The sequence below is a fragment of the Macaca nemestrina genome, chromosome 5 (assembly GCF_043159975.1).
Source record: "Macaca nemestrina isolate mMacNem1 chromosome 5, mMacNem.hap1, whole genome shotgun sequence".
Classification (NCBI taxonomy): Eukaryota; Metazoa; Chordata; class Mammalia; order Primates; family Cercopithecidae; genus Macaca; species Macaca nemestrina.
Window position 1 is genome coordinate 112308438 of NC_092129.1, and position 26409 is coordinate 112334846.

General features: G+C 38.7%; 1 protein-coding gene across 4 annotated transcripts in view; it reads right to left on the reverse strand.

Moving 5' to 3' along the window:
* LOC105479449 (CD109 molecule) overlaps positions 1–26409 on the reverse strand; it is a 178409-nt gene that overhangs the window by 17388 nt on the left and 134612 nt on the right. For all 4 annotated transcript variants that reach the window (XM_071096842.1, XM_071096841.1, XM_011737403.3 and 1 more), the window contains 7 exons: positions 21411–21555; positions 16895–17071; positions 6302–6383; positions 4270–4498; positions 3094–3259; positions 1188–1378; positions 77–232 (listed from right to left, as the gene is read on the reverse strand). In XM_071096842.1, the coding sequence (XP_070952943.1) occupies positions 77–232; positions 1188–1378; positions 3094–3259; positions 4270–4498; positions 6302–6383; positions 16895–17071; positions 21411–21555 (1146 nt within the window). The remainder of the gene's footprint in view (positions 1–76; positions 233–1187; positions 1379–3093; positions 3260–4269; positions 4499–6301; positions 6384–16894; positions 17072–21410; positions 21556–26409) is intronic.

The window sequence follows — 26409 nt, forward strand, 5'->3', positions numbered from 1 at the left end:
AGATTACAAATAAAGCAGTATTCCAGCATAAAGAATTGTCTACACTGATTTTTAAATAACTGCCCCTTGTGCACACCTCTGCCGTCTGAAGGAGCAAGCGGTTGTGTGTGTCAATCAGAAACTTTATAGGACTTGGTGCGCTAGGCCCCGTCACAGTCACTTGGATATTTGTCCTTTCTGTAATCATTAGGGCTGCAAATTCAGACAGAGCTTTTAAAGCCACAATGGTATCCTGTTGAGGGAAAAAAAACATTTGTACATATAAGTATATGTCAAGGTCTTCAAAGAGTAAATTTAGTAGTGTTTTGTTGCTGGACATTCAACCACCTTCCTTCACAGCAGAATGCTCCCTGACTCATATTTGAATCTCCTTGGCCTAGAGTACAGGAGAGGCTCAGAAAATGTTTGCTGAAATGTTTCATAGTTTTTAGTGTACAGATCTTACTGATTTTTGTCAGATTAATCCCTAAATAGTTAACATTTTATGCTACTTTGATTTGAGTTTCCATTGCTCATATATACATACAATGGATTTCTGAACATTGATTTTTTATACCACAATGTTACTAAACTCACTTGTTAATCCTAGTAGCATTTTTGTAATCCCACTCAATTTTGCACATAAATGAACATATTATCAATAAATTAAAAGTTCCAGTTTTTCCTTTCCAAAAAGAAGAAAAGAAAATAGAAAATATTTGCTATATGGAACTGAACATCTACTCTTGTATCAGTTACCACAGATGAAAAATGGCAAATGTAGATGGGGAACTGGTTTATTCCATATAAATATCAGATATAAAGTTCATAATAATGAGGAGAAAAAAATTAAAATCAGTGAATTTAGCCTTTTGCTTAAGTTACTAAACTTTGAAACTACAAAGTAATTTTAAGAAATCAAGGAAAAAATGCAACCAAATACTTTCTTAAATATATATTTTAATACATGATATATAATTTATATATTATAATATATACTATATTTTATTTTTATATTTTATTATATTAAATATTTATATTATATATAATTTTATATATACACATTTTTACATAATTTTAATATAAATTTTATATATAATTATATAATAAAATATATTTTATATTTTATTAGATATATAAAATATATCTAACAAGAAATATATATTATATATATTATAGTTTAAAGGGAAAAAACTATCATCTCTCACCTGAGTAGATGCAAAACCACCCAAGCTATTTCTTTGCCTGCTTAGCCACCTCATAATTGGGATTCCCTCAGAAGCCTGAAATTGTAGGAAGTGTGAGAGCAGTGCATAGGCTGCCACTTCAATATCCAGGGAGCGTGGCTGCCAGGAATCAGAAAGTTTGGACTCTGATGACACCCAGAATTGCATGCCTCCTACAAGAGAAAAATAAAAACATTCTGATCAATTATCCAGAAAAATTACATTTTATACAATTAAATATTCCTACTCTGGTCCAAGTTGTGCTTAACTAGCATAAAAATACATCTATTTGTATACATGTATTTATTTATGCCAAACATGTATTTATCACAAACACACACACACATTCATATGTATACATGTGCCTATGTGTCACTTTTTTAAACTACTACAAGTTAAGTACATCTTATCCAAAAACCTTGGGGTCAGAAGTGTGTCCAATTTCTGTTATGTTTGAATTTTTGGAATATTTACAGAATACATACATTCCAAAATCTGAAATGCTCAAAAATCTGAAACTTTTTGAGCACTGATATAATACTCAAAGGAAATGCTCATTGGAGCATTTTGGATTTCAGATTTTTGGATTAGGGATGCTCAACATATATATTTATAAATTTTCATCCTTTTCCCATTGCCTACATTTGAGGATGTTTTCATGAAAATAATTTTCCTAAGAGAAATTCCATATGTTTGGCTCAAGGCTAAATAGCTATAAATAAAAGGAAAAAAATATATATTCCAGAAGATAATATACATTACTTATCTGACCAGGCCATCCCCAAAATATTTTAGGACACATTGAAAAGAATCCTATTCTGGGAATCTGCCATTAACTAGCTCTACTATTCTGGGAAGACTCTCCTATTTTCATTATCTGAAGGTTGGTGTTATGAGTTTGAGGTTCAAGCCCCCAAGAAAAAAATTAGGAACCCCAGCTAACTCAACAACCTTCCTAGAGATAATTCTGCTCTAGCCCCCAGAGGACCATCCCACTTGGTGCCCTCTCTCAAATATTACTATTTAGATGATGACTACACTTAGGTAGAATACTACATAACTACCACTTAGCCAAGCAGACAAGAAAAAATGTCAAAGACTGCTTTAACCTCTACGCGATAATCTTCTAGTCCCCAGCTTTGGAATAGGTAACAAGGATTCAATCTAAGTTACTGTTAATACAATATATTTTACAGTCTCAGAAGAAGCCTCTAAACACTTTCCACAATTATCCCTTCTTGAATTAACAGAAATTTGAATCACTGGACATTATCTTATTTCTGCCAACCCACTCACATCTCTCTCTGTTTCTTACACACACACACACACACACGCACCTGGATCCCTGTCTACTTCATATATAAAATACACATAATCCACTTACTAGCAGCGTTTTTTGGTATTCACATTTCTTTTAATTAGCATTTTCGTTCCTATTTTTGAGCATTTGCTATGCAGCAGCATTGCACATTAATCCTCACAGCCACTCTAAAATAGGTGTTATTCCCACTGTACAGTTGATAAAACTGAACCTCATAAAGGTAACTTGCAGAACCAGAATTTGAACCTAAGTCTCTCCAGAACCCAAGGTCTTGGAAAACTACAAGGCTGCCAAACCTGAGATGGTATCAGACACTCAAAGGGTAAGTGACATAGGGCATGACATATCTAGAATAAAGAGACACTGAGCCCTGAAATTCTGTAGAAAAAAACCCTGGGGAGACCAGAAGTATTGTGGCCATGTCAGGCCTATCCTGATCTCATTGTGTGTTTTACTTTTCACCAAAAGATGTAGATGTAATCAATTTCAAACCTGGCTAAAAATTTTTCTCACGTAAGTTATATATTTCATAATGCATAACAACCTCAAGTGGGCCCGGCACATTACCTTCTTGTTCTGCTCTCGAAGTCAGCATATTCAAAGCTTCCTTCGCTTTCGGACTCCCCACTGATGACAATGCATAAGCTATAAGAGCTAGAGTATAATTGTCTGAAATTCCTCTGCTGAATTCAGACTCCAAAAAATGGATAGACTCTTGCACATCAATGTTAGGCTTGGAAGAAAAAAAGTATATTTTTTACTATCCAAAGTAACCCATTACCACATATTGAAACAAAAAGTACTTTGAAACATGCATTTAAAAAATAAGTTCCGTGTCTATGAAGCACCTGACCTTGTCCTAGGCAATGAAAATCAACCATGATCATTGACATTTAAAGATTTGCCATGCATTTTGAAAATAATACTTTTTTTCAGTTTTTATAACAGGCATCATTACCTGGAAGAAAAATGTAGAGCTTTTGCTAGTATTTCTCCCACTCAGTATCATAAACTCAGACAAGAACAGCAAACTGCTTGAGAAATATATTTCTTATATTTGATCTCTGTTATTGTGGCTCTAAGTTCAGGAAAAGTTTAGCTTCTACATGCCTAGTAGTAGAATAGGAAAATAGTGGGGGGCCTAATAAAGAGAATGGCTTTGGTGATCTCATAAAATGCAGTAGGCAGTAAGCAGTAACGGTATCAATCACCAGGACAGTTCTGGAGCAAACTTAAGCTCGTCAGCATACCTTTCCATGCACACTCATTCTCATCCAGGCATCCACGCCCATTCAACACACTTTTCAGGGTATGAGTGTTCTCAGCACTAAATTAACAGATATTGTAACTGTTCCATGATGTTTTAGAAATAAAAAAAAATCCTTCACAATCTAAACTTGCTAGAACACATTATCAAATTTTAAATAATTTTCTTTCCCCTCAGAAATTAACTTTTTCAATGATAAAACATGTATTGACTTATCTTACCAATAGCAAGTACAATACATACATTAAAAAGCATTTTTAGAATTCTCTTAGTCATTCTGAAAGAGTGGGTTAATGTTTTTATTCTCAGATTTTGGAACATGGCCACAAAATGCAAAGCAAAAGAGTACTCAAATTCAGATTTCACATGTGCTGTAAAATTGCAACTTGTTAAGTTTCCACACACATATTTGACCCATTAAGACCTACCTTCCTTGTGTTTCCCATCTATCATTTATTAAATTAAAGATGAAATACCTGATACTTTCTATATCCCAGGAGAGAAGTTACAATATAGGCTGTAAGTGTTACTGGACTTTTATTGCCACCTTGAAGCTCACTATGAATCACTCTTCCTGGCTCCCAAAATTCACCGTTGGATTTCTGACGTTCTTTAAGCCAAGTGTATGTTCTGTGTAACACATTCTGATCAATATCTATGTAAGGATCGGCTTCAAGGAAACATCTTAAAACAAAAGCTGACAACCTTTATGAAAAGGGAAAAAAATTACATAAAATGCACTTTATAAGGTCCATCAAATAACACTGAGCAAGCAAAACAACAACACTTTCTCCCCATCAGAAGATTCACCAAAGGGGGAATCACTGAAGATAGAACAAAGGAAAGAAAAAAAGCAAAAAAGAAAGAGCAAAGGGACAAGGTAAGCAACTCTCTCTAGCAGGCAGACTTGGCCAAGAAATTCCATGTTGACTCAAAAATTTCAGATTTGAAAAGGAATTTAGAAATTATGTAATCCAGCTCCATTATTTTGTAGACTGAGAATTTGACAGTCCAACAGAGTTAAATAAATTGTCCAAGGTTATTCATCTTTGGACTGTTCTAGATATTTACCAAAGAAGAGCTCCGACACACTTCACTCAACCCCAAAGCTGTGGATGAAGAATGTACACATAGTTCACAAGCAAACTGTAGTACTTCAAGTGGGGGAAATATTTTTCTCTCCTATAGAATGGGAGTTAGCCAACGGCAGCCTGTGGGCCAAATCTGCCTGGCCCAAATCTGGCCCTCAAGCAGAATACAGCTCAGGGCCTGTTTATGTGTGTACCACCCCAGCCCCCACCTGCCAAATTAAAAGGAGAAGGAAAAGAAAAAAACAAAGACAGGAAAGAAATAGGGAGGAGAGGGAGGAAGAGGGAAGAGCATGCAACAGAGACTCTACGTGGCCCGAAATGCCTGAAATACTTAAAATCTGACCCTTTACAGAACAGTTGGCCAGTCCCTGCTACAAAACACTATACTGAGGTAAAAAGAACATCAAGCACTAAAACACTAAAAGGTTTCTATTTATGGTTCTATATCCTGACTCAGGCCAAGGCCAAGAGAAAATGTGAAGCAGATCTGTTTCATGTTATATAAAGTTTCGTGTGGTAAACATTACTAATATTCAATAATATCCAGTTCTCTTTTACTTTGGTTACACAGAGGAATTCACTTTCCTGCCCCAGTGAGGTTAGGCATAGCCACGTGACCAGCTCTGAGAAGGATAAAATGAGTAGAAATGATACATTCAGGATGAAGTCTCTAATTGCCAGTGCTATAGATTCCAGCCTCCTCTTTCCGGGCTGTGGCAAACCTGGAGCCTCCTACTGGAGACGTGGACACGTTGGCAGCTGCAGAGCCCCCTGCTGACCACAATGGAAAGGCAGCAAGAACAAGAAATCCCTTCACTGTTAATTGCTTAGATTGAGTAGGTTGGTTGTTACTACAGCACTCCTAGTCTATCCTGATTGATACAGTGAGTTAATCTTTTTCTGAGTACAATAGGAAATTGAAGATAAGTACAAGAAGAGAGATTAATCATCCAAAATCAGCCACATAGAGATTCCAGTCTGGAGGAAACTGGCTGTTCATACTTAATTCCATCAGTGTTTGTTTTTCTCACACACACACACACACACACACACACACACACAATCTTAAAGAAACTACCTTGACTCCATTAACACAACACTTGCATTAGTCGTGGAAGATTAAGAAAAAAGCTGTGCCACAATCACCCGGCATTTCTAACTGATTTTATCAGCTGCACCATCATCATAAAGTATTTTTATTTCTGTTTCTTACACACACACACAAAAAGATTTATAACTTATCTTTTCTAAATAAAAACATTTGATTTGTTAATGTTTGAAAATAATACTTTAAAAAGAAAATTTCTTTTTAAAGTCAGACTAAGGAAAAAGTAACCTCCCAGTCTACAATATATAGAGATATATCTGTCAATTTCATTCCATGACACAGATTTGTTCAGTTGGCAAAAACACTTACCAAGTGCTCCCAGAAGCGTCATAATTCCCAAAAGCACTGAAAGAGCCGTCTTCCCTCTGATAGAGAAGTTCCCTCTGGTAACCTAAAGACATAAAAATGGACAGATCTTCAAAGTAATCATTAACTTGTAATGGATGAAAGTTTCTAATTATGACTTCATTTTGAGGAAATATGGGCAGAGAGGGGAAAGAAGAAATCAAACCAAGAACTAATATTGAGTAGCTTCTATTTTAAGTGCTGTTGGAAATTTAAAATCCAGGACTTTTCAAGCAAAATGCATAAAATAAAAACTGTGATATCCTGGCCGGGTATGGTGGCTCACGCCTATAATCCCAGCACTTTGGGAGGCCGAGGCAGGTGGATTACCTGAAGTCAAGAGTTTGAGACCAGCCTGACCAACATGGTGAAACCCCATCTCTACTAAAAATACAAAAAGTAGCTGGGCATGGTGGCACATGCCTGTAATCCCAGCTACTCAGGAGGCTGAGGCAGGAGAATCGCTTGAACCCAGGAGGCAGAGGTTGCAGTGAGCCCAGATCGCATCATTGCACTCCAGCCTAGGCAACGAGCAAAACTCCATCTCAAAAAAAAAAAAAAAACCTGTGGTATCCCAAATTAAAGTAAATTTAAAGATCACCATGGCATAGATGATACTTCTAGCCATTCAAAAGCAAGCAAATTAAAGGTAGACTTTTATTTAACTCTCTAGTGTTCACCATAATTGTTTCAATGCTTAGTAATCTAGAATTGTTTGCTACACAAGAAAAATACTATGTAGGATATCATTAATTAAAGTTTAAGGCCAAAGTAGAAAATAAAAGCATTTTCTATTCTTAGACCAGCAATACAGAGGAGGAAATGCTAAATAATCTAAGACAGTGGCTCTTAAATTTTTGGGCCATCGCCAACTGAGGTAAAGCAAAAAACCAACTTGCCTGCCTACCCAGCAATTCCATGTTTCCATATATATACATTCAGTGGTGGCAATGAAGCATCATTACAGAAGTAAATTAGGGAGGGGCTTAAGGCTTATATATCTGCATTAATAAAAGCAGATGTGTCATATTTGCAAATAGTTACAAATAAATGATTGCAAATAAAAAGCAGATGTTTCACATTTGCAAAGCAATGCACACAGATCTCAAAGTCCAGTGTGAGTAAACATAGGCCAAACACTAAAGGATTCACCAAACAACCCGCAATAAACTAACTTGCTAAAAATAAAGTTAAGACAGCAATAACTTATCACTAAAAAAGCAAGCATTAGCAGGAACATTTCCAGCTCAAGGAATTATCAACGACTCTCTAATAGCCAAAAATCCTTCTAAAAATTACAGGATTCCACTATTAGCAGAGAAGGGCACACAGCCTGAGCTTTGCAGCACAGCCATGGCAAAGCCGGGCAACCATACTCATTTGTAAAATGTTGAAATCATTCCCCAATGAACTGCAGTAATAAACAAGTTTGACTTTATGAACATCATATTTTAGAAGCATCCAGAACTATAACACAATTCTTATTTGACTAACGAAACATAAGCATTAATGGTTTGAAATTACGGTTAATGTGCTCTCACCTTCAGGTCCCAAATTTCTCCCTGAGTCTTTCCAAAAGAAACCCTAGACTTAAGTATCTGATTTAAGTTACAATAAAACAAAATGCATAAAGAAAAAAAGAAAACAAGATACTCTGTTTCACGGTGATATTTAAAACTTATGGTAAAAGAAATATAAACATTTAAAGTGATGACAGAACTTTGCTCAATTTGAAGAAGGGAGCATTAGATTATACCCTTTATGTTTCTAATTGAATTATTATGGTACAGTAATTAGCCAACTTTCATTCAGCACTCATTAGATGTCAGGAATTGTTCAAAGTCCTTTGCAGGATTAACTCAGGTAATTCTCACAAGAACCCTCTGACATAGACGCTATTATTATTCCCTTTTTTGCGGATAATGAGACTGAAACTCAGCGGATACAGACACCATGTGCAAGATCACACCACTGACGGAGTGAAGTTGAGCAGCCAAGGTCTCACTGGCTCCAAGGCCACTGGCTCCTAGTAAATCACAGAGCTCTTCCAATTATTAAACATGATAAAAGAAGAAAAGTCCTCAGTATAGCACCGTTTACATGGAAAGCTCTCAACAAACAATAGGCATTACTCTCTAATAGGTGTAGAGGAAGGCTCTCTAAGCACCAGATGCAATAAAATAAAAACATTGATGCATTTGATTTTTTTTTAAGTTTTTAAACTATTCCAAGGCAAAAAAGACTATAAGCAAGGCTTAACAAATAAATTAAAAGACCATATTTGCAACATATAAGATGGATAAACAGCTAATATCAATATTATACAATTTTTGTGTATGTTTATATGTTATTACATACATGTACATACATATATAAAGAACTTTTTTTTTTTTTTTGAGACGGAGTCTCACTCTGTCACCCAGGCTGGAGTGCAGTGGCGTGATCTCGGCTCACTGCAAGCTCCGTCTCCCGGGTTCACGCCATTCTCCTGCCTCAGCCCCCTGAGTAGCTGGGACTACAGGCGCCCGCCACCGCGCCCGGCTAATTTTTTGTATTTTTAGTAGAGACGGGGTTTCACCGTGGTCTCGATCTCCTGAACTTGTGATCCACCCGCCTCAGCCTCCCAAAGTGCTGGGATTGCAGGCGTGAGCCACCGCGCCCGGCCATAAAGAACTTTTTAAAAAGTAGGGTAAAGGATAAAAAGTCCTATAAAAATAAGTGAATAAAAGACAAAAGAGATGAGTCACAAAAGACAAAAATATAAAGACAAATTTCAATATAGAAAACATGTTCAACTTCATAATAGGAGAAACTCAAATTAAACCTACACTGAATACCATTTCTCTCCCATCAGATTAGCATTAAGATTCAAAATTTTGATCACTACTTCTGTTGGGTGAGCTGTATGGAAACCAGCAGTGAGCTGTATGGAAACCACTGCTAGAGGGAATTCAGGAGGGTATAACTACCATGTAGGGGAATGACCTTACCCCCCGACCCAGTAATTCCAGTTCTAGGAATCTACCCTGAAGACACGCCTCCAACAATACAAAAATATATATGCAGAAGATTATTCATTACAGCATTATTTGTAATTGTAACATAACTGAAACAATCTTAGTGCCCAAAAACTGGAGACTGATTGAATAAACTATGGCACATACACATGATGGCGTACTATGCAGCTGTGAAAAAAAGAATGAGGAATATCTCGGTCAACTGATGCAGAGTAATTTCTTGGATACACTGTGAAGTGAAAAAGGCAAAGTATAAAATAGTACATCTAGATATACTACCTTCTGTGTAATAAAAAGGGGAAATGAAGCCAGGCGCCAAGGTTCACTTATTGCCAAGGTTCAGTACTTTGGGAGGCCAAGGCGAGTGGAACACTTGAACCCAGGAGTTTGAGACCAGCCTGGGCAATATGACAAAAGCCTGTCTCTACAAAAATACGAAAAAAAAAAAAAAAAATAGCACGGTGGTATGTGCCTGTAGTCCTACCTGTTCGGGAGGCTGAAGTGGAAGAATCACCTGAGCCCAGTAAGTCAAAGCTGCAGTGAACCGTGATTGTGCCACTGCGCTCCAGCCTGGACAAAGGGAGAGGCCCTGTCTTTTAAAAAAAAAAAAAAAAAAAAAAAAATCTCGTGTTCAATTATAATCCTCAATGTTGGAGGTAAGGCCCAGTAGGAAGTGACTGGATCTTGGCGCTGTCCTTGAGAGAGTGAGTGAGTTATCGCAAGATCTGGTCATTTAAAAGTTTGTGGCACCTCCCCACAACACTGTCTCTCTGTTTTTGTTTTCACCATGTGATATGCCTGCTCCCACTTCACCTTCTGCCACAATTGTAAGCTTCCTGAGACCTTCCTAGAAGGAAATGCCGGCACTATGCTTCCTGCACAGCCTGCAGAATCATGAGCCAATTAAACCTCTTTTCTTATAAATTACCCAGCCTCAGGTATTTCTTTATAGTAATGCAAGAACTGCCTGATACAGTTACCAACGAGGAGTAGGGAAAAAGAAAAGGGGAAGAAGAGATACTCTTTTGAATATACTTCTCAAAATCAATCAGTTTGTCTTTTGGAAGCATGTTAATGTTCTACATGTTCAAAACATAAACAAAAGTGGGAAAAAATTAAATGATAGGCATTATCACTACTCTAGTTCATTTTATCATATTTTAGTTTTCACATAAACTTTAAAAACGCAGTATACTATCTCATTTTTCAGAGGCAGCCAGGGATCACAGAGAAGCAAAATAATTAATGTTCACCAAAAAAGTCAGCAAGAGAGTCCAGGGCATTCTCCCTCAATTTTCAATTAAGGACTAAATTCTTCAGATAGCCAGAGTTTATGAACTCAATCTAAGAAAAAAGAGGAAAAGGAAAGAAGAGAGGAGGAGAGGAGAGGGAAGAAGAAAAAAGAAAAGAGGTTTGAGGCCCTCAATCCCTACAGGAGGTACTTTTGTGACAGAAAGACCAACCTCGAGGAGAGGACCATGTGCCTCCACGCCCCCAGATCACATCAACAACGGCAGTTCCAAGTATGAGATATTGTGAAACTGGTCAGAGATGAGATCATGAAGATGAGATCAGTGCTTATGGAAATTACCCCTCAGGTGGCTGACCTCCAACATTCCCCATTAATATCAACAACTAGCACCATTCTTCCACTAGAGGCAGCCAGCCCAGAGAAGAGGCCACAGACAATCACTGTTTTGCAGTGAATTTCTTGAGCAGGTTTAGATAACACTGAGAATCCAAACTACTAGCTCTGCTCCCATGAAAAAGTAAGGGAGAAATTCGGAACCTAGAGAGAACTCATATGTCTCCTTGTGGGAGTCTCCTGTGAGGTTTCCTTCCTCATCTTAAACCAGCATGCATCATTGTGGATCCCTCGGCTGTCTGTCCTCCAAATCGTCCCAGTGTATCAAGCCTAATTTCCATTCCATAAATAAAACAGGGCCAGGCACAGTGGCTCATGCCTGTAATCCCAGCACTTTGGGGGGCCAAGGCAGGTGGATCACCTGAGGTCAGGAGTTGGAAACCAGCCTGGCTAATATGGTGAAGCCCCATCTCTACTAAAAACACAAAAATAGTCAGGTGTGGTGGCACACACCTGTAGTCCCAGCTACTTGGGAGGCTGAGGCAGGAGAATCACTTGAACCTGGGAGGCAGAGGGTTGCAGTGAGCCGAGATCATACCACTGCACTCCAGACTAGACAACAGAGCAAGACTCCATCTCAAAAACAGGACATTGATGACTTGTCTATAATGTTTGTTGTTAATACAACAACTCAGCTTTCCAGAGCAGTCATCTACGTTGGAGACTTTACATCACAAGAGATGAGAAAGGCAAAAACAGCTCTCTCCAAAAGTTTATGAAGAAATAAGAGTATCACCTATAAGATAATCATTTTAGGAACAGCTCTTGAGTTTGAAAAGTAATCATATGCTCAGAACTTTCATAGACTTCTGAATATTGAAATGCAGGAGAAGTCCAGAGGCTATTAGGATAAAAACCCATGAGCCCTTCATAAACGGTCAGATAAGACACATCCTGTTCTGGGTCACAAATTTTCTTTGGAATAGCCATGAATGTAAAATTTCAAACTTTATTGTAATAAAGATAAAAACACTGTTCACAAACAAATGAAAAAGTAACATTCTAAACATAGTTTAACTTGATTTACCTTAAGTGTCAAAATTACATGTAAATAAAAGAAGTAAAGTTGGCTACTTGTGACTATTTCAAGAATTTTCTCTGGTAATAAGCTGATAAAATTCTCTGTATTAAAAGAAATCATTATGAACTTGCTTACTTTCTATGACATGAAATGGAAAGGGAGAACATCACGGTTTTTTAAGCTATTTTTTAAGCTATGGCCACCAGCCATACTTGTGACCAATGGCAACATCTGAATTCTGAAGCCTTCTTTCTCTTGTTTTTATTTCAATGGAGGAAATAAAATGTTTTCAATTAGACTTGGTTTGAGTCTCACTTTAAAAAGTTGAACTGCAAGCACTATGATTTAAATATCTGAGGAAAACAAATGGTTTAAATCTTCAATTAACAGGTTCAGGATTTCCAGTCCTTATCAAAAACAGTTTTCATGTTATGGTTCCGTTTTGCTTTTTGACAGCAAAGACACTTCATTCAATGATGTAGCTGTTGTTTCGACCAACAAAATAATAGCTTAGGTTACAGAACTCCTGGGCCAAGCATGATTTAAGTAAAACAATGTGCTGTTCCATAAATGACATTTAAATAATATAATCATGACTCACACCGAAGCTACTTTAATTTCTTAAAACAATAAAAACAACTACGGTATATTTAAAGGACTTTGGCAAATGTGATGGCAAAAGAAAAAAGAGAGACTCTGAAATGAGACACTGATTTCATAATGAAAAGCATTATACCGAGAAGCTTTTGTCCAATACTTTGAAATATAATTTAGTTCAGTTTGTGAGATGATGTATTTTTGGGAAGCTCCACCGTGCTGACTTTCATCAGCCACTTCACCAGCTCAAAGAGTAGCACATGGAAATCACTGGTCACACTTCTTAGCTGCTAAGAGAATGCCAAGGCCAGGTAGAACCATTAGTGCCCAGAGATCATCACACTACATTCTGGGGCGCTTCAGAGATCTTCTGGACCCAATATTCACATTAGGATGATGGACCTAAAGTCCAAAAATGTTAATATTAATAATAAGTCATTCACCCATTCTGGATTTATTGAAGTGCCCACATAGCTATACAATGAAGGTCAAACATGGTCCCCACTGTCACAGAGCTCCCCCTCTAAATGCAGGGACAGATGATGGACAGGAGAATTTTAAATAATGTTAAGTGAAGAAATAAAATGGAGTAGTACAAATTAGAGTTACTAAGTGGTCAGGGGAGGCCACTCTGAGGCAAACATCAACTGAATGATGAAAAGGAGCAGCCATGGAAAGATCTAGGGGGAAAGCATGCCAGGAGAAGGAAGAGCAAGCGCCATGTCCCTGAAGCAGCACGGAGCTCAAAGTGTTCCAGACACAGCCAGCTCCAGATGAGGCTAAGGAGGGAGGCCAAGCCAGGTCACCCAGGACCCTGTAGGCTGAAGCTGGGAGCCCACTGCAGGATCGTAAGCAAGCAAGTGACAAGATCTGACGTTTTCAAAGATCCCTTTCATATTATATGGAGAATGTACAGAAGGGAAGGGAACGCAGAAAAAGACAGACTACTCAGCAAGCCATTGGAGTAGTCCAGCGAGCAATCATGCTTGTATGGAACAATAAGCAGTGGGATGGAGAGAAGTAGAAGAATTTCATATCAGTTTTTAGAGGGAGAATGGACAGCATTTATTCGCTGACATTAACCCCTAACTCCCTAGTTAGAGGCAACCAATTCTAATATAGCTGATATTCGTTGTGCACTTATTATGTGTTGAATAAAATGCTGACATATCTCACTGACTCCTCAAAACAAGGAGTTCTTTTATTATCCAAGTGGGTTCTTTTACTATCCCTGTCTTGCAGGTGAGAAAACCAAGCCTTGGAGAGACTAAGGACCTGGTCCAAGGTGGGAGCCAGGATGCAAGCCTAGGTCTGACTGCCTCCACAGCCAGTGCTATGCCCCAATCTACTTCCTCCCAAGGGGGGACTCGCCTACTTAACAGCTGTAGCGCTCAGCATCCTCAACACTTGGGAGGACTACTTGGCATTTAGAGAATGATGCTTTTTTTGCACTCTGGCCACTGCACTTTCTAACAACCAACAGATGTGAGGAGGGATCTCAGGCAATTAGTAGAGACCCTCACTGGGTTACTTTGAAAAACTACAGTTTGGCCACCTACCTGGCCAGGACTGACCTGAGGGACTAGCACTGCTTTGGGAAAACAACAGATACTGAGGATTTGGACCATTCATTTTGTAGGATGGCTGCTGACAGCGAAAGTATCTAAAACACCTACTGAAATTATTTTTAAGGAATGAGTTTTCACTGCTTACATGTTTCAAGCTATGTAAAATTTATTCTATCTTTTTAAAGCATTAATATTTGATTAGCCAAAGTTACAGCTCATAAAGCATATATAAATATGGAGTTATGTGGCATTTTCTAAAATATTTTACCTTATTGTATTAAAATATCCCAAAGAATATATACCAAATTATAAAGCACCAGTTTAATCCCTATGTAGTTTCTACTTCAAAACAAACTAAATCTTGAATACAAATTGGAATCTTGTTTTCAAAAGCTACAAAGTTCAATCATGATAATTCCAAATAATTTTTACTTATCTCCTTAATTACAGCCATTATGCCAATGTGTAAAGATCTCATTTGTTTTTAGCATGGCACACAATATACCACAGAGACCACTTGATACCACTTAAATTTAATTATAATAAAGTTTGAAAAAGGTTATTCCTGTATGTATATATTTAAAACATGACCAATCCACAAATGTGTATAAACAAGGATAATTTTACATGGGCAACTCTATACAGGAAATTCCAACTGCTGGAGCTCTACAAATTTCCCCGAGGACCTAACCACCTGCTGCGTTTCAGGGCTGGTCACAGTGCCTGCAGGGTCTGGCCCTAATCTAAGAGAAAATATACCACTATGTCCTTCCCCACATCAGAACTCAGGCCACACTCAGCCCTGATTCTAAACGCTGGTCTCCCTTGATTTGTGGTCTCATACACTGCATTGTTCCTGACCCACAACCCCTTGACTCCCACTCAGCCTTTGTCTGTGCCATTCTATCCCAGGGAGATCTTCAGACACTGACTCTAGCTCATCTACTTAAACCCAACACCTTATAGCTTACTTCAGTCTAATCTGACACTCCATATTCTAACCTTTGGTGCCTCCTTCCCTACAGGATCCCATGTTCCTCCCTTACTATTTTATCAAAACCTCCAGTGAGACTTCTTACACGGTGGTGATACTCAAGCATCCTGTCCCGATTCCTGGTCCTTTCCATCATATCCCATTGCTTCTAAAAACCCGAGAACACCGCAAATCAGAATTATCCCATAGTGTTCTGAGGAACAAGGTGGACGGTGGAGCCAGGCCACCACGGGTAAATTATTTAACCTCTCTGTACCTCAATTTCCTCATCTATAAAATGGAAATAATAATGGTGCACCTACTCCTAGAGTTTTTGTGAGAATTAAATGAAACATGCATAAAACATTTAAACAGACTTAGTTGCTATTACTGTCATTACATAGAATTAGTTTAGAATAAAAAAAATCTCTACACAATAAGGGAAACTGGAAGAAAAGCTCGTATTAAAATGGCGTCTTTACCGAGTTTTCTAATTCTTCTGTGGAAAAATCAGCAATCAATTAATAGCTTGCCTCTACTTTTCATTTAATCCATTTGTTACAAAAAACAAAAACTAAAAAAAAATAGGAGTTGGAAAGTGTGGAACTACATTTTTCTTAGATTATAGTGAATCCTCATTTTTCATCAGTTTGTGTGAGCCCTTCTAATCTTCATGAATTTGATGGACAGGATACATCATACAAATTGTGCAGAGATAAATAGCCGGAGAGTTTGTGCTAGAGGTCCACTAATAAGGAAATGAAAAACTGAGACTGTAATTTTTGGTTGGCTTTCGGAGTATTTCAGAAAATCAAATTTACTTTACTATTATCATTAAATGTGTCTCACATCTCTTTGTTTCCTCCTAGGTATGGATGTCAAGAGCATAGGCTCAGAGTCCAAATCCCAGCTCTATCTGATTATATGACCCTGGACAAGTTAGCTAACTTTTCCACACCTCAGCTTCCTCATCTGCAAAAAAACAGGATCATGCTAATACTAATGGTGAGGCTTCAATGAGGTATGAGATGTAAAGTGCTTAGAACACTGCCTGCCACACAGGACACACTCATCTCATGTCAACTGCTATTATTAACAAGTTGCCAAAACAAAGGATCTGGGTGCCTGTGAACAGTTGCCACCTTTCAAGGATTCAGGATACAGTCTTCACTAGCATGGCATTTCCTCGAGTCCAGCAGGTCCTCTTCATACAAACATTTCTCCCCTAATCCCCATCTGCTTGACATTTTAAATGCACCGAGAAGGTCCCCACCACACAGCACTGCATCTGTTTACATACAAACCATCTTCTCCACTGAGCAGCGAATTCCTTAAGAAGACAGGCCCTGGCTCCCTCTGTTTTTTTGGCACAAGAACTGATCCTAGCACTAAGAAACACTCCACAAATGTGTAAATAATGAATGAATGAGTATTCCTCTAGATTTTTAAGGAGTTTTAAATTTCAGATCCCTTAGTATACTACAAGTCCCCTCCAGAAACTAACTCTTAAGCCATTACTAACAAACATCTTAGTAGCAGTGAGTGAACAGTTAGCTAAAGGAAGAATAGTAACAGCTTTCCACTGTTTGCACTTCCTGCACATGTCAACACCGTGTAGCCCATCACTTACCTAAGACAAAATCCACCTATTTTGCAATATGGTCTAGAATGAACCTTACCTGAAAAAAAAAACAAATTTTTTTCTACGAACAAATGTAGGTCTCTAAAATGCTTACCTTGCCTCATAAATGAAAGCGCTTTTTCTTTCAAATTATCTGTCAGTTGTTTCTTTTTAGTCAGATAATCCAAAATGTAAATATTTGGAGCAAAATGTATCATGTTCTGTTCACCACAGCCATAAGGCATCCGAATCAATGAGGCTAAGCCATTGATGGAAGGACCGAGAACATCTCCTGGAAGCACAAGACATGCAATTCATTCAGTAAATACTCAGTAACAACTACCTGCTGGTGGCAAAGAGACTTCCACTGAGTACAGAAGGCCTCTGTCATTGAAGCAATATGAATATTCCACTGCTTAGAACACAGTTGAAACTTTACATCAAGCTTTTAGAAGACTGGTCAAAAAAATAACAATGCTCTGGTACTGAACTTGTAGGTCGTGTGATGAAAGATGACATTTTTAGCTCAGTTAAGCATATGGCATAAATTAGGCAAAAAATAATTTTTAAAAAAAATTTTAAAAATGTACAGAATTGATCAGTAAGACACCATCACTCATACAGGAAAGAAACGTTTTATTAGTAGTATTCACGCAAACAAAATTTTATTCTTATTTCTTACTAATACATCACAAGCACTTCAGAAATAATTTTTTAAAAAACAATGAGGATTGTAGTGTTTTCCAATGTGTTCTATTTAGCAACAACAAATACAACTATTTCAATTAATCTCAGGATCAAAAGGATTAGGAATATTCTTCAAAGTTAGTAATCTAAAATTAAACAAAACACATGCTTTAAAAACCCTCTACACACATCCCAACATCACAACTCAGGGAAAAATAGTAAAAATTCAGAAATATGAAGGCTGAGTTCTAATTTTGGCCCTGCCATTGTTAAGCTGTATAGATAACAGTATCCTTCTATGTCGTTTACTTGAAAACTTATACCATGCCAAGTCCAAATACCTAGTGAAAATGTGATCCTAAAAATTATGAAAAAAAAAGGGAAAAGAACCTGTTTCATATGAATAGGCCGGAGCTGTGCCAGCATTGCTTAAATTTTAGATGTGAATACAAAGAAAAAAATAGAGGTTATATTATTACCACTGCAGGCTATGTGTTTAATATTCAAAGTGAACATAGACTATCAAAGTTCAAAGAAGGAAGCTAAAATTCATACATTCTGGGATACAAAATAGGCCTCTAAAACAACATGTAAATATAAAACTTGAAAATCCATTCTTTACATCAAGCATAAAAATTAAGCCTCAGGGTATTTCCATGACCACAGATAGAATCGTTCCTATGTAAGGAGTGATGGTATATATTTAAAAAGCCAGGCTCCTTCCCTCTGTGTATATGTGTGCGTGTGTGCATGTGTGTGTGTGTATGTGTAGTGCATTTCCCAGCATCCCAACACTGTGTGAGATGCTTAAAAGGAATTTATTCCCCTAAATAGAGAGCTTATTTAATTCCTTTTAAGAATTGGCCAGGCACAGTGATGCATGCCTGTAGTCCCAGCTACACAAGGGGCTGATGCAGGAGGACTGCATGAGCTCAGAAGTTCAAGTCCAGCCTGGGGCACACATAGCTAAACCCTCTCTTCCAAAAAAAAATATATAGATAGATAGATAGATAGATAGATAGATAGATAGATACAAACACACATATATATGTGTGTATATATATGTGTATATATCTACATATATATATATACACACACACATATATATATGCCTCCAAAGAAAGTCCTCTACCTACGGACTGGTTGTTTGGGTTATAATAAAAAAGCATTACGCCTGCCAGTGAAAATATAAAAGAACTGTAAAAACGTGTTTTAGGTCCTAACACCTTAAAGACCTCACAAACAGGCCAGGCACGGTGGCTCACGCCTGTAATCCCAGCACTTTGGGAGGCCGAGGCGGGTGGATGACCTGAGGTCAGGAGTTCAAGATAAGCCTGGCTAACAGAGTGAAACCCCATCTTTACTGAAAATACAAAAAATCAGCAGGGTGTGGTGGCGGGCACCTGTAGTCCCAGCTACTCGGGAGGCTGAGGCAGGAGAATGGTATGAACCCGGGAGGCGGAGCTTTCAGTGAGCGGAGATCTTGCCACTGCACTCCAGCCTGGGCGACAGAGCGAGACTCCATCACAAAAAAAAAAGACCTAACAAACTATTAGACGTCATTAATTAAAATGTTTTCTTCAGTTATTTGTAAAGCACAACTATATAAACAAACCATTCGAGAGGGTTAATTTTGTGTGTCAACTTCAGTGGGCCGAGGGATGCCTAGATTAAGCATTGTTTCTGAGTGTCTGTGAGGGTGTTTCTAGATGACACTAGCATTTGAATTGGTGTACTGGGTCCAGCAGATTGTCCTCCCCAGTGTGTGTGGGCACCATCCAATCCACTGAGAGCCTGAATAGACAAAAGCTTGAGGAAGGAGGAATTCACCTTTTTTTCCTGCCACACTACTTGAGCTGAGACATCTCATCTCATCTTCTCCAAGGACTGGGATTTACATCATCAGTTCCCCTGGTTCACAGGCCTGTGGACTCGGAGTGAATTATACTACCAGCTTTCCTGGGTCTCCGGCTTGCAAAAGCAGATCATGGGACCTCTCAGCCTACATAATTGCATGAGCCAATTCCTCATAATAAACCTCCTTTTATATATAAGTATCTCCTATTGGTTCTGTTTCTCTGGAGAACCCTGACTAATAACACCAATTGTATAGACACTGTGTTTAATTAAAAAAATACTTTTAGGCCGGGCGCAATGGCTCATGCCTGTAATCCCAGCACTTTGGGAGGCCAAGGCAGGTGGATCACCTGAGGTGAGGGGTTTGAGACCAGCCTGGACAACATGGTAAAATCCCGTCTCTAATGAAAATACAAAAAATTAGCAGGGCATGGTGGCACACACCTGTAGTCCCAGCTTCGTGGAAGGCTGAGGTATAAGAATTGCTTGAACCCAGGAGGCAGTGGTTGCAGTGAACTGAGATCACACCACTGCACTCCAGCCTGGGGTACAGAGAAAGACTCCATCTCAAAAAAAAAAAAAAAAGTACTTTAAGCATGGTAAATATAGTTAATAACAAGAGTATTGTACATTTCCAAACTGCTAAGAAAGGCCAAGTGCCATGGCTCACACCTGTAATCTCAGCACTTTAGGAGACCAAGGATGGTGGATCACCTGAGGTGAGGGGTTCGAGACCAGCCTGGCCAACATGGCGAAAGCCCATCTCTACTAAAAATACAAAAACTAGCTGGGCGTGGTGGCACACGCCTGTAATTCCAGCTACTCAGGAGGCTGAGGCAGGAGACTCGCTTGAACCCCAAGAGGCAGAGGTTGCAGTGAGCCAAGATCCCGCCACTGTACTCTAGCCTGGGAGACAGAGAGAGACTCCATCAAAATAAATAAATAAAGTCCGGGCGCAGTGGCTCATACCTGTAATCCCAGCACTTTGGGAGGCCAAGGCCGGTGCATCATGAGGTCAGGAGATCAAGACCATCCTGGCTAATACGGTAAAACCCCATCTCTACTAAAAAATACAAAAAAAATTAGCCAGTCGTGGTGGTGGGTGCCTATAGTCCCAACTACTCAGGAGGCTGAGGCAGGAGAATGGCATGAACCTGGGAGGCAGAGCTTGCAGTGAGCCAAGATCGCGCCACTGCACTCCAGCCTGGGTGACAGAGTGAGACTCCATCTCAAAAATAAAATAAATAAATAAATAGTGCTCAGAGAGCAAATTTCAAATGTTCTCCCCCACCAAAAGAAACAGTTAAGTATTTGAGGTGATGAGTATGTCAACCAGCTTGATTTAGTTATTCCACATTGCATTCATAAATCATAATACCACTTTGTATCCCATAAATTTATACAATTATAAATTGCCAATTTTTGAAAAGTACTATTATGTTACGGAAAGTAACTAGGAGAGGTGACTGAAGTCAGTGACTAACTTTCTACTGTAAAGGTTACTCATATCCTGCACAGAGAACTGCTCTGGGCAGTAGTACTCAACCTTTGGTTATCAGAATCACTTGTGAAAGCTTTTTAAGATATACATGACCAAGTCATAGCCCAAGCGATTCTGACTTAGTAGGTCGAGAGTAGAGCTTAGACATTTCTGTATTTATAGAGCTCCTTAGAAGATTCTGATATTCACCAGTGGCGGAGAGCCGCAGAAGCCAGAAGCTCTGGTCTTAGGAATGACCCCTACCTCCAGTCACAGTATAGTGAGGCCTTGCTACTCAAAGTGTGGTCTACAAGCCAAAACTATCACCAACACCTAGGAGCTTGTTTGAAATGCAGATTCCCAGGCCCCACTCCAGCCCTAGTAAACCAGACTCCCAGGTGATTCTTATGCACATTGATGACTGAGAACTATTTTAGGATACATGATTTGCCAGCCTTCATATTATAATCAGTTGTTGGGCCCAATTTAAAACTTTTGCCATCTCTTCTTATTAGGACTCAATAAGAAAATACATCTATAATTACAGGAACAACATATATGATTGCATACAATTAAATCAATCAATGGTGATATACTCTATTCTTACCAATTGCAGTGATCTGAACTCTTTCACTGCCAGTCACTGTATTAGGAGGAAATGAAAAACTCAAAGTTTTCAGGGTACTCTGTAGCCTATTGTCAGTCAAATCTAATAAGATGGACTGTGAATATGATTTTTCTATTCCTTCAGCCTGTTGAAAAAAATGAACACAATCAACATGGTCTCTACTCACATATTTACAGAGAACTATACACAGATATGAACACAAACATCTGACCTGTTATGTCTAAGGTTTGTGTATGGCTAGATAAACACCTATCATTTCTTCTTTTGTTTTCTTTAAATTAGATATTTTATTTAAACAAGTAATATATTCATTTCACAGAATGAGTTTTCTTGTTAGTTTGTATTATAATAAATTACCATAACTTTGATTAATTTTTCCTACTTTTACATTTTCTCACTAAGTACAGTACACTTCATTAACTGAAATGTGTTTTTCAATAGGATTTACACTTAATAGGCACCATTTCCATGGAACTGAATTAAATCTGATGACACAGTGCCTAAAATTTTGTTATTCTTACTTCAAATCTGTTAGTAAGTTCTAGTTAAATTAGATAAGGCATCTCATGGACTGGCCTTGAAAATGACAAAGAAGAAGTACTTGGGGGAGGCTGAGGTGGGTAGATTAAAGGTCAGGAGTTTGAGACCAGCCTGGCCAACATGGTAAAACCCCATCTACACTAAAAATACAAAAATTAGTTGGGCCTGGTGGCAGGCACCTGTAATCCCAGTTACTTGGGAGGCTGAGGCAGGAGAATCGCTTGAACCCAGGATGCGGTGGTTGCAGTGAGCCAAGATCACGCCACTGCACTGCAGCCTGGACAACAGAGCGAGATGCAGTTCCTTTATTGAAAAGAGGATGGAAAGCTTGGAAAGAAAAAATGAAACAAAAATGTGTAAACATGGAGATGACTACTTCTTAAACGCTGAAGGAGCCCTGAATACTTTTCAGAGACTTTAACATTAAGAAGAACATCAACAGCAAAACCAAAGGCAGCAGAAACCTCTGCAGACTTAAATGTCCCTGTCTAACAGCTTTGAAGAGAGTAGTGGTTCTCCCAGCAAGGAGTTTGAGATCTGAGAATGGACAGACTGCCTCCTCAAGTGGGTCCCTGGCCCCTGAGTAGCCTAACTGGAAGGCATCCCCCAGTAGGGGCAGACTGACACCTCACACGGCCGGGTACCCCTCTGACGCGAAGATTCCAGAGGAATGATAAGGCAGCAACATTTGCTGTTCAGCAATATTCACTCTTCTGCAGTCTCCGCTGCTGATACCCAGGCAAACAGGGTCTGGAGTCGACCTCCAGCAAACACCAACAGACCTGCAGCTGAGGGTCCTGACTGTTAGAAGGAAAACTGACAAACAGAAAGGACACCCACACCAAAACCCCATCTGTACATCTCCATCATCAAAGACCAAAGGTAGACAAAACCACAAATATGGGGAAAAAACAGAGCAGAAAAGCTGAAAATTCTAAAAATCAGAGCCCCTCTCCCCCTCCAAAGGAAAGCAGCTCCTCGCCAGCAATGGAACAAAGCTGGACGGAGAATGACTTTGACGAGTTGAGAGAAGAAGGCTTCAGACGATCAAACTTCACCAAGCAAAAGGAGGAAGTTTGAACCCATCGCAAAGAAACTAAAAACCTTGAAAAAAGATTAGACGAATGGTTAACTAGAATAACCAATGTAGAGACGTCCTTAAATGACCTGATGGAGCTGAAAACCAAGGCATGATAACTACGTAGCCAGAGAGAAAGGCTGGATTATCCACAAAGGGAAGCCCATGAGACTAACAGGTGATCTCTCAGCAGAAACTCTACAAGCCAGAAGAGAGTGGGGGCCAATATTCAACATCCTTAAAGAAAAGATGTTTCAACCCAGAATTTCATATCCAGCCAAATTAAGCTTCATAAGTGAAGGAGAAATAAAATCCTTGACAGACAAGCAAATGCTGAGAGATTCTGTCACCACCAGGCCTGCCCTACAAGAGCTCCTGAAGGAAGCACTAAACATGGAAAGGAACAATCGGTACCAGCCACTGCAAAAACATGCCAAATTGTAAAGACCATCGATGCTAGGAAGAAACTGCATCAATGAATGAGCAAAATAACCAGCTAACATCATAATGAAAGGATCAAATTCACACATAACAATATTAACCTTAAATGTAAATGGACTAAATGCTCCAATTAAAAGACACAGACTGGCAAATTGGATAAAGAGTCAAGACTCATCAGGGTGCTGTATTCAGGAGACCCATCTCACATGCAGAGACACACATAGGCTCAAAATAAAGGGATGGAGGAAGATCTACCAAGCAAATGGAAAACAAAAAAAGGCAGGGGTTACAATCCTAGTCTCTGATAAAACAGATTTTAAATCAACAAAGATCAAAAGAGACAAAGAAGGCCATTACATAATGGTAAAGGGATCAATTCAACAAGAAGAGCTAACTATCCTAAATAAATATGCACCCAAAACAGGAGCACCCAGATTCATAAAGCAAGTCCTTAGAGACTTACAAAGAGACTTAGACTCCCACACAATAATAATGGGAGACTTTAACACCCCACTGTTGACATTAGACAGAACAAGGAGACAGAAAGTTAACAAGGATATCCAGGAATTGAACTCAGCTCTGCACCAAGCAGACCTAATAGACATCAACAGAACTCTCCACCTCAAATCAACACAATATACATTCTTCTCAGCACCACATCGCACTTATTCCAAAACTGACCACATAGTTGGAAGTAAAGCACTCCTCAGCAAACGTAAAAGAACAGAAATTATAACAGTCTCTCAGACCACAGTGCAATCAAACTAGAACTCAGGATTAAGAAACTCACTCAAAACTGCTCAACTACATGGAAACTGAACAACCTGCTCGTGAATGACTACTGGGTACATAACAAAATGAAGGCAGAAATAAAGACGTTCTTTGAAACCAATGAGAACAAAGACACAACATACCAGAATCTCTGGGACACATTTAAAGCAGTGTATAGAGGGAAATTTATAGCACTAAATGCCCACAAGAGAAAGCTGGAAAGATCTAAAATTGACACCCTAACATTACAATTAAAAGAACTAGAGAAGCAAGACCAAACACATTCAAAAGCTAGCAGAAGGCAAGAAATAACTAAGATCAGAGCAGAACTGAAGAGATAGAGACACAAAAAACCCTTCAAAAAATCAATGAATCAGGAGCTGGTTTTTTGAAAAGATCAACAAAATTGATAGACCACTAGCAAGACTAATAAAGAAGAAAAGAGAGAAGAATCAAATAGACTCAATAAAAAATGACAAAGGGGATATCACCACTGATCCCACAGAAATACAAACTACCATCAGAGAATACTATAAACACCTCTATGCAAATAAACTAGAAAATCTAGAAGAAATGGATAAATTCCTGGACACTTACACCCTCCCAAGACTAAACCAGGGAGAAGTTGAATCCCTGAATAGACCAATAACAGGTTCTGAAATTGAGGCAATAATTAATAGCCTGCCAACCAAAAAAAGTCCAGGACCAGACATATTCACAGCTGATTTCTACCATAGGTACAAGGAGGAGCTGGTTCCATTCCTTCTGAAACTATTCCAAACAATAGAAAAAGAGGGAATCCTCCCTCAACTCATTTTATGAGGCCAGCATCATCCTGATACCAAAGCGTGGCAAAGACACAACAAAAAAAGAGAATTTTAGACCAATATCCCTGATGAACATCGATGCAAAAATCCTCAATAAAAGACTGGCAAACCGAATCCAGCACATCAAAAAGCTTATCCACCATGATCAAGTGGGCTTCATTCCTGGGATGCAAGGTTAGTTCAGCATATGCAAATCAATAAACGTAATCCATCATATAAACAGGACCCACAACAAAAACCACATGATTATCTCAATAGATGCAGAAAAGGCCTTTGACAAAATTCAACAGCCCTTCATGCTAAAAACTCTCAATAAATTCGGTATTGATGGGACATATCTCAAAATATTAAGAGCTATTTACGACAAACCCACAGCCAATATCATACTGAATGGGCAAAAACTGGAAGCATTCCCTTTGAAAACCAGCATAAAACAGGGATGGCCTCTCTCACCACTCCTATTCAACAGAGTGTTGGAAGTTCTGTCAAGGGCAATCAGACAAGAGAAAGAAATAAAAGGTATTCAATTAGGAAAACAGGAAGTCAAATTGTCCCTGTTTGCAGAAGACATGATTGTATATTTAGAAAACCCCATCGTCTCAGCCCAAAATCTCCTTAAGCTGATAAGCAACTTCAGCAAAGTCTCAGGATACAAAATCAATGTGCAAAAGTCACAAGCATTCCTATACACCAATAACAGACAGACAGCCAAATCATGAGTGAACTCCCATTCACAATTGCTTCAAAGAGAATAAAATACCTAGGAATCCAACTTACAAGGGATGTGAAGGACCTCTTCAAGGAGAACTACAAACCACTGCTCAGTGAAATAAAAGAGGACACAAACAAACGGAAGAACATTCCATGCTCATGGATAGGAAGAATAAATATCATGAAAATGGCCATACTGCCCAAGGTAATTTATAGATTCAATGCCATCCCCATCAAGCTACCAATGACTTTTTTCACAGAATTGGAAAAAACTACTTTAAAGTTCATATGGAACCAAAAAAGAGCCCACATTGCCAAGACAATTCTAAGCCAAAAGAACAAAGCTGGAGGCATCACACCTCCTGACTTCAAACTACCCTACAAGGCTACAGTAACCAAAACAGCATGGTACTGGTACCAAAACAGAGATATAAACCAATGGAACAGAACATAGCCCTCAGAAATAATACCACACCTACAACCATCTGATCTTTGAAAAACCTGACAAAAACAAGAAATGGGAAAAGGATTCCCTATTTAATAAATGGTGCTGGGAAAACTGGCTAGCCATATGTAGAAAACTGAAATTGGATCCCTTCCTTACACCTTA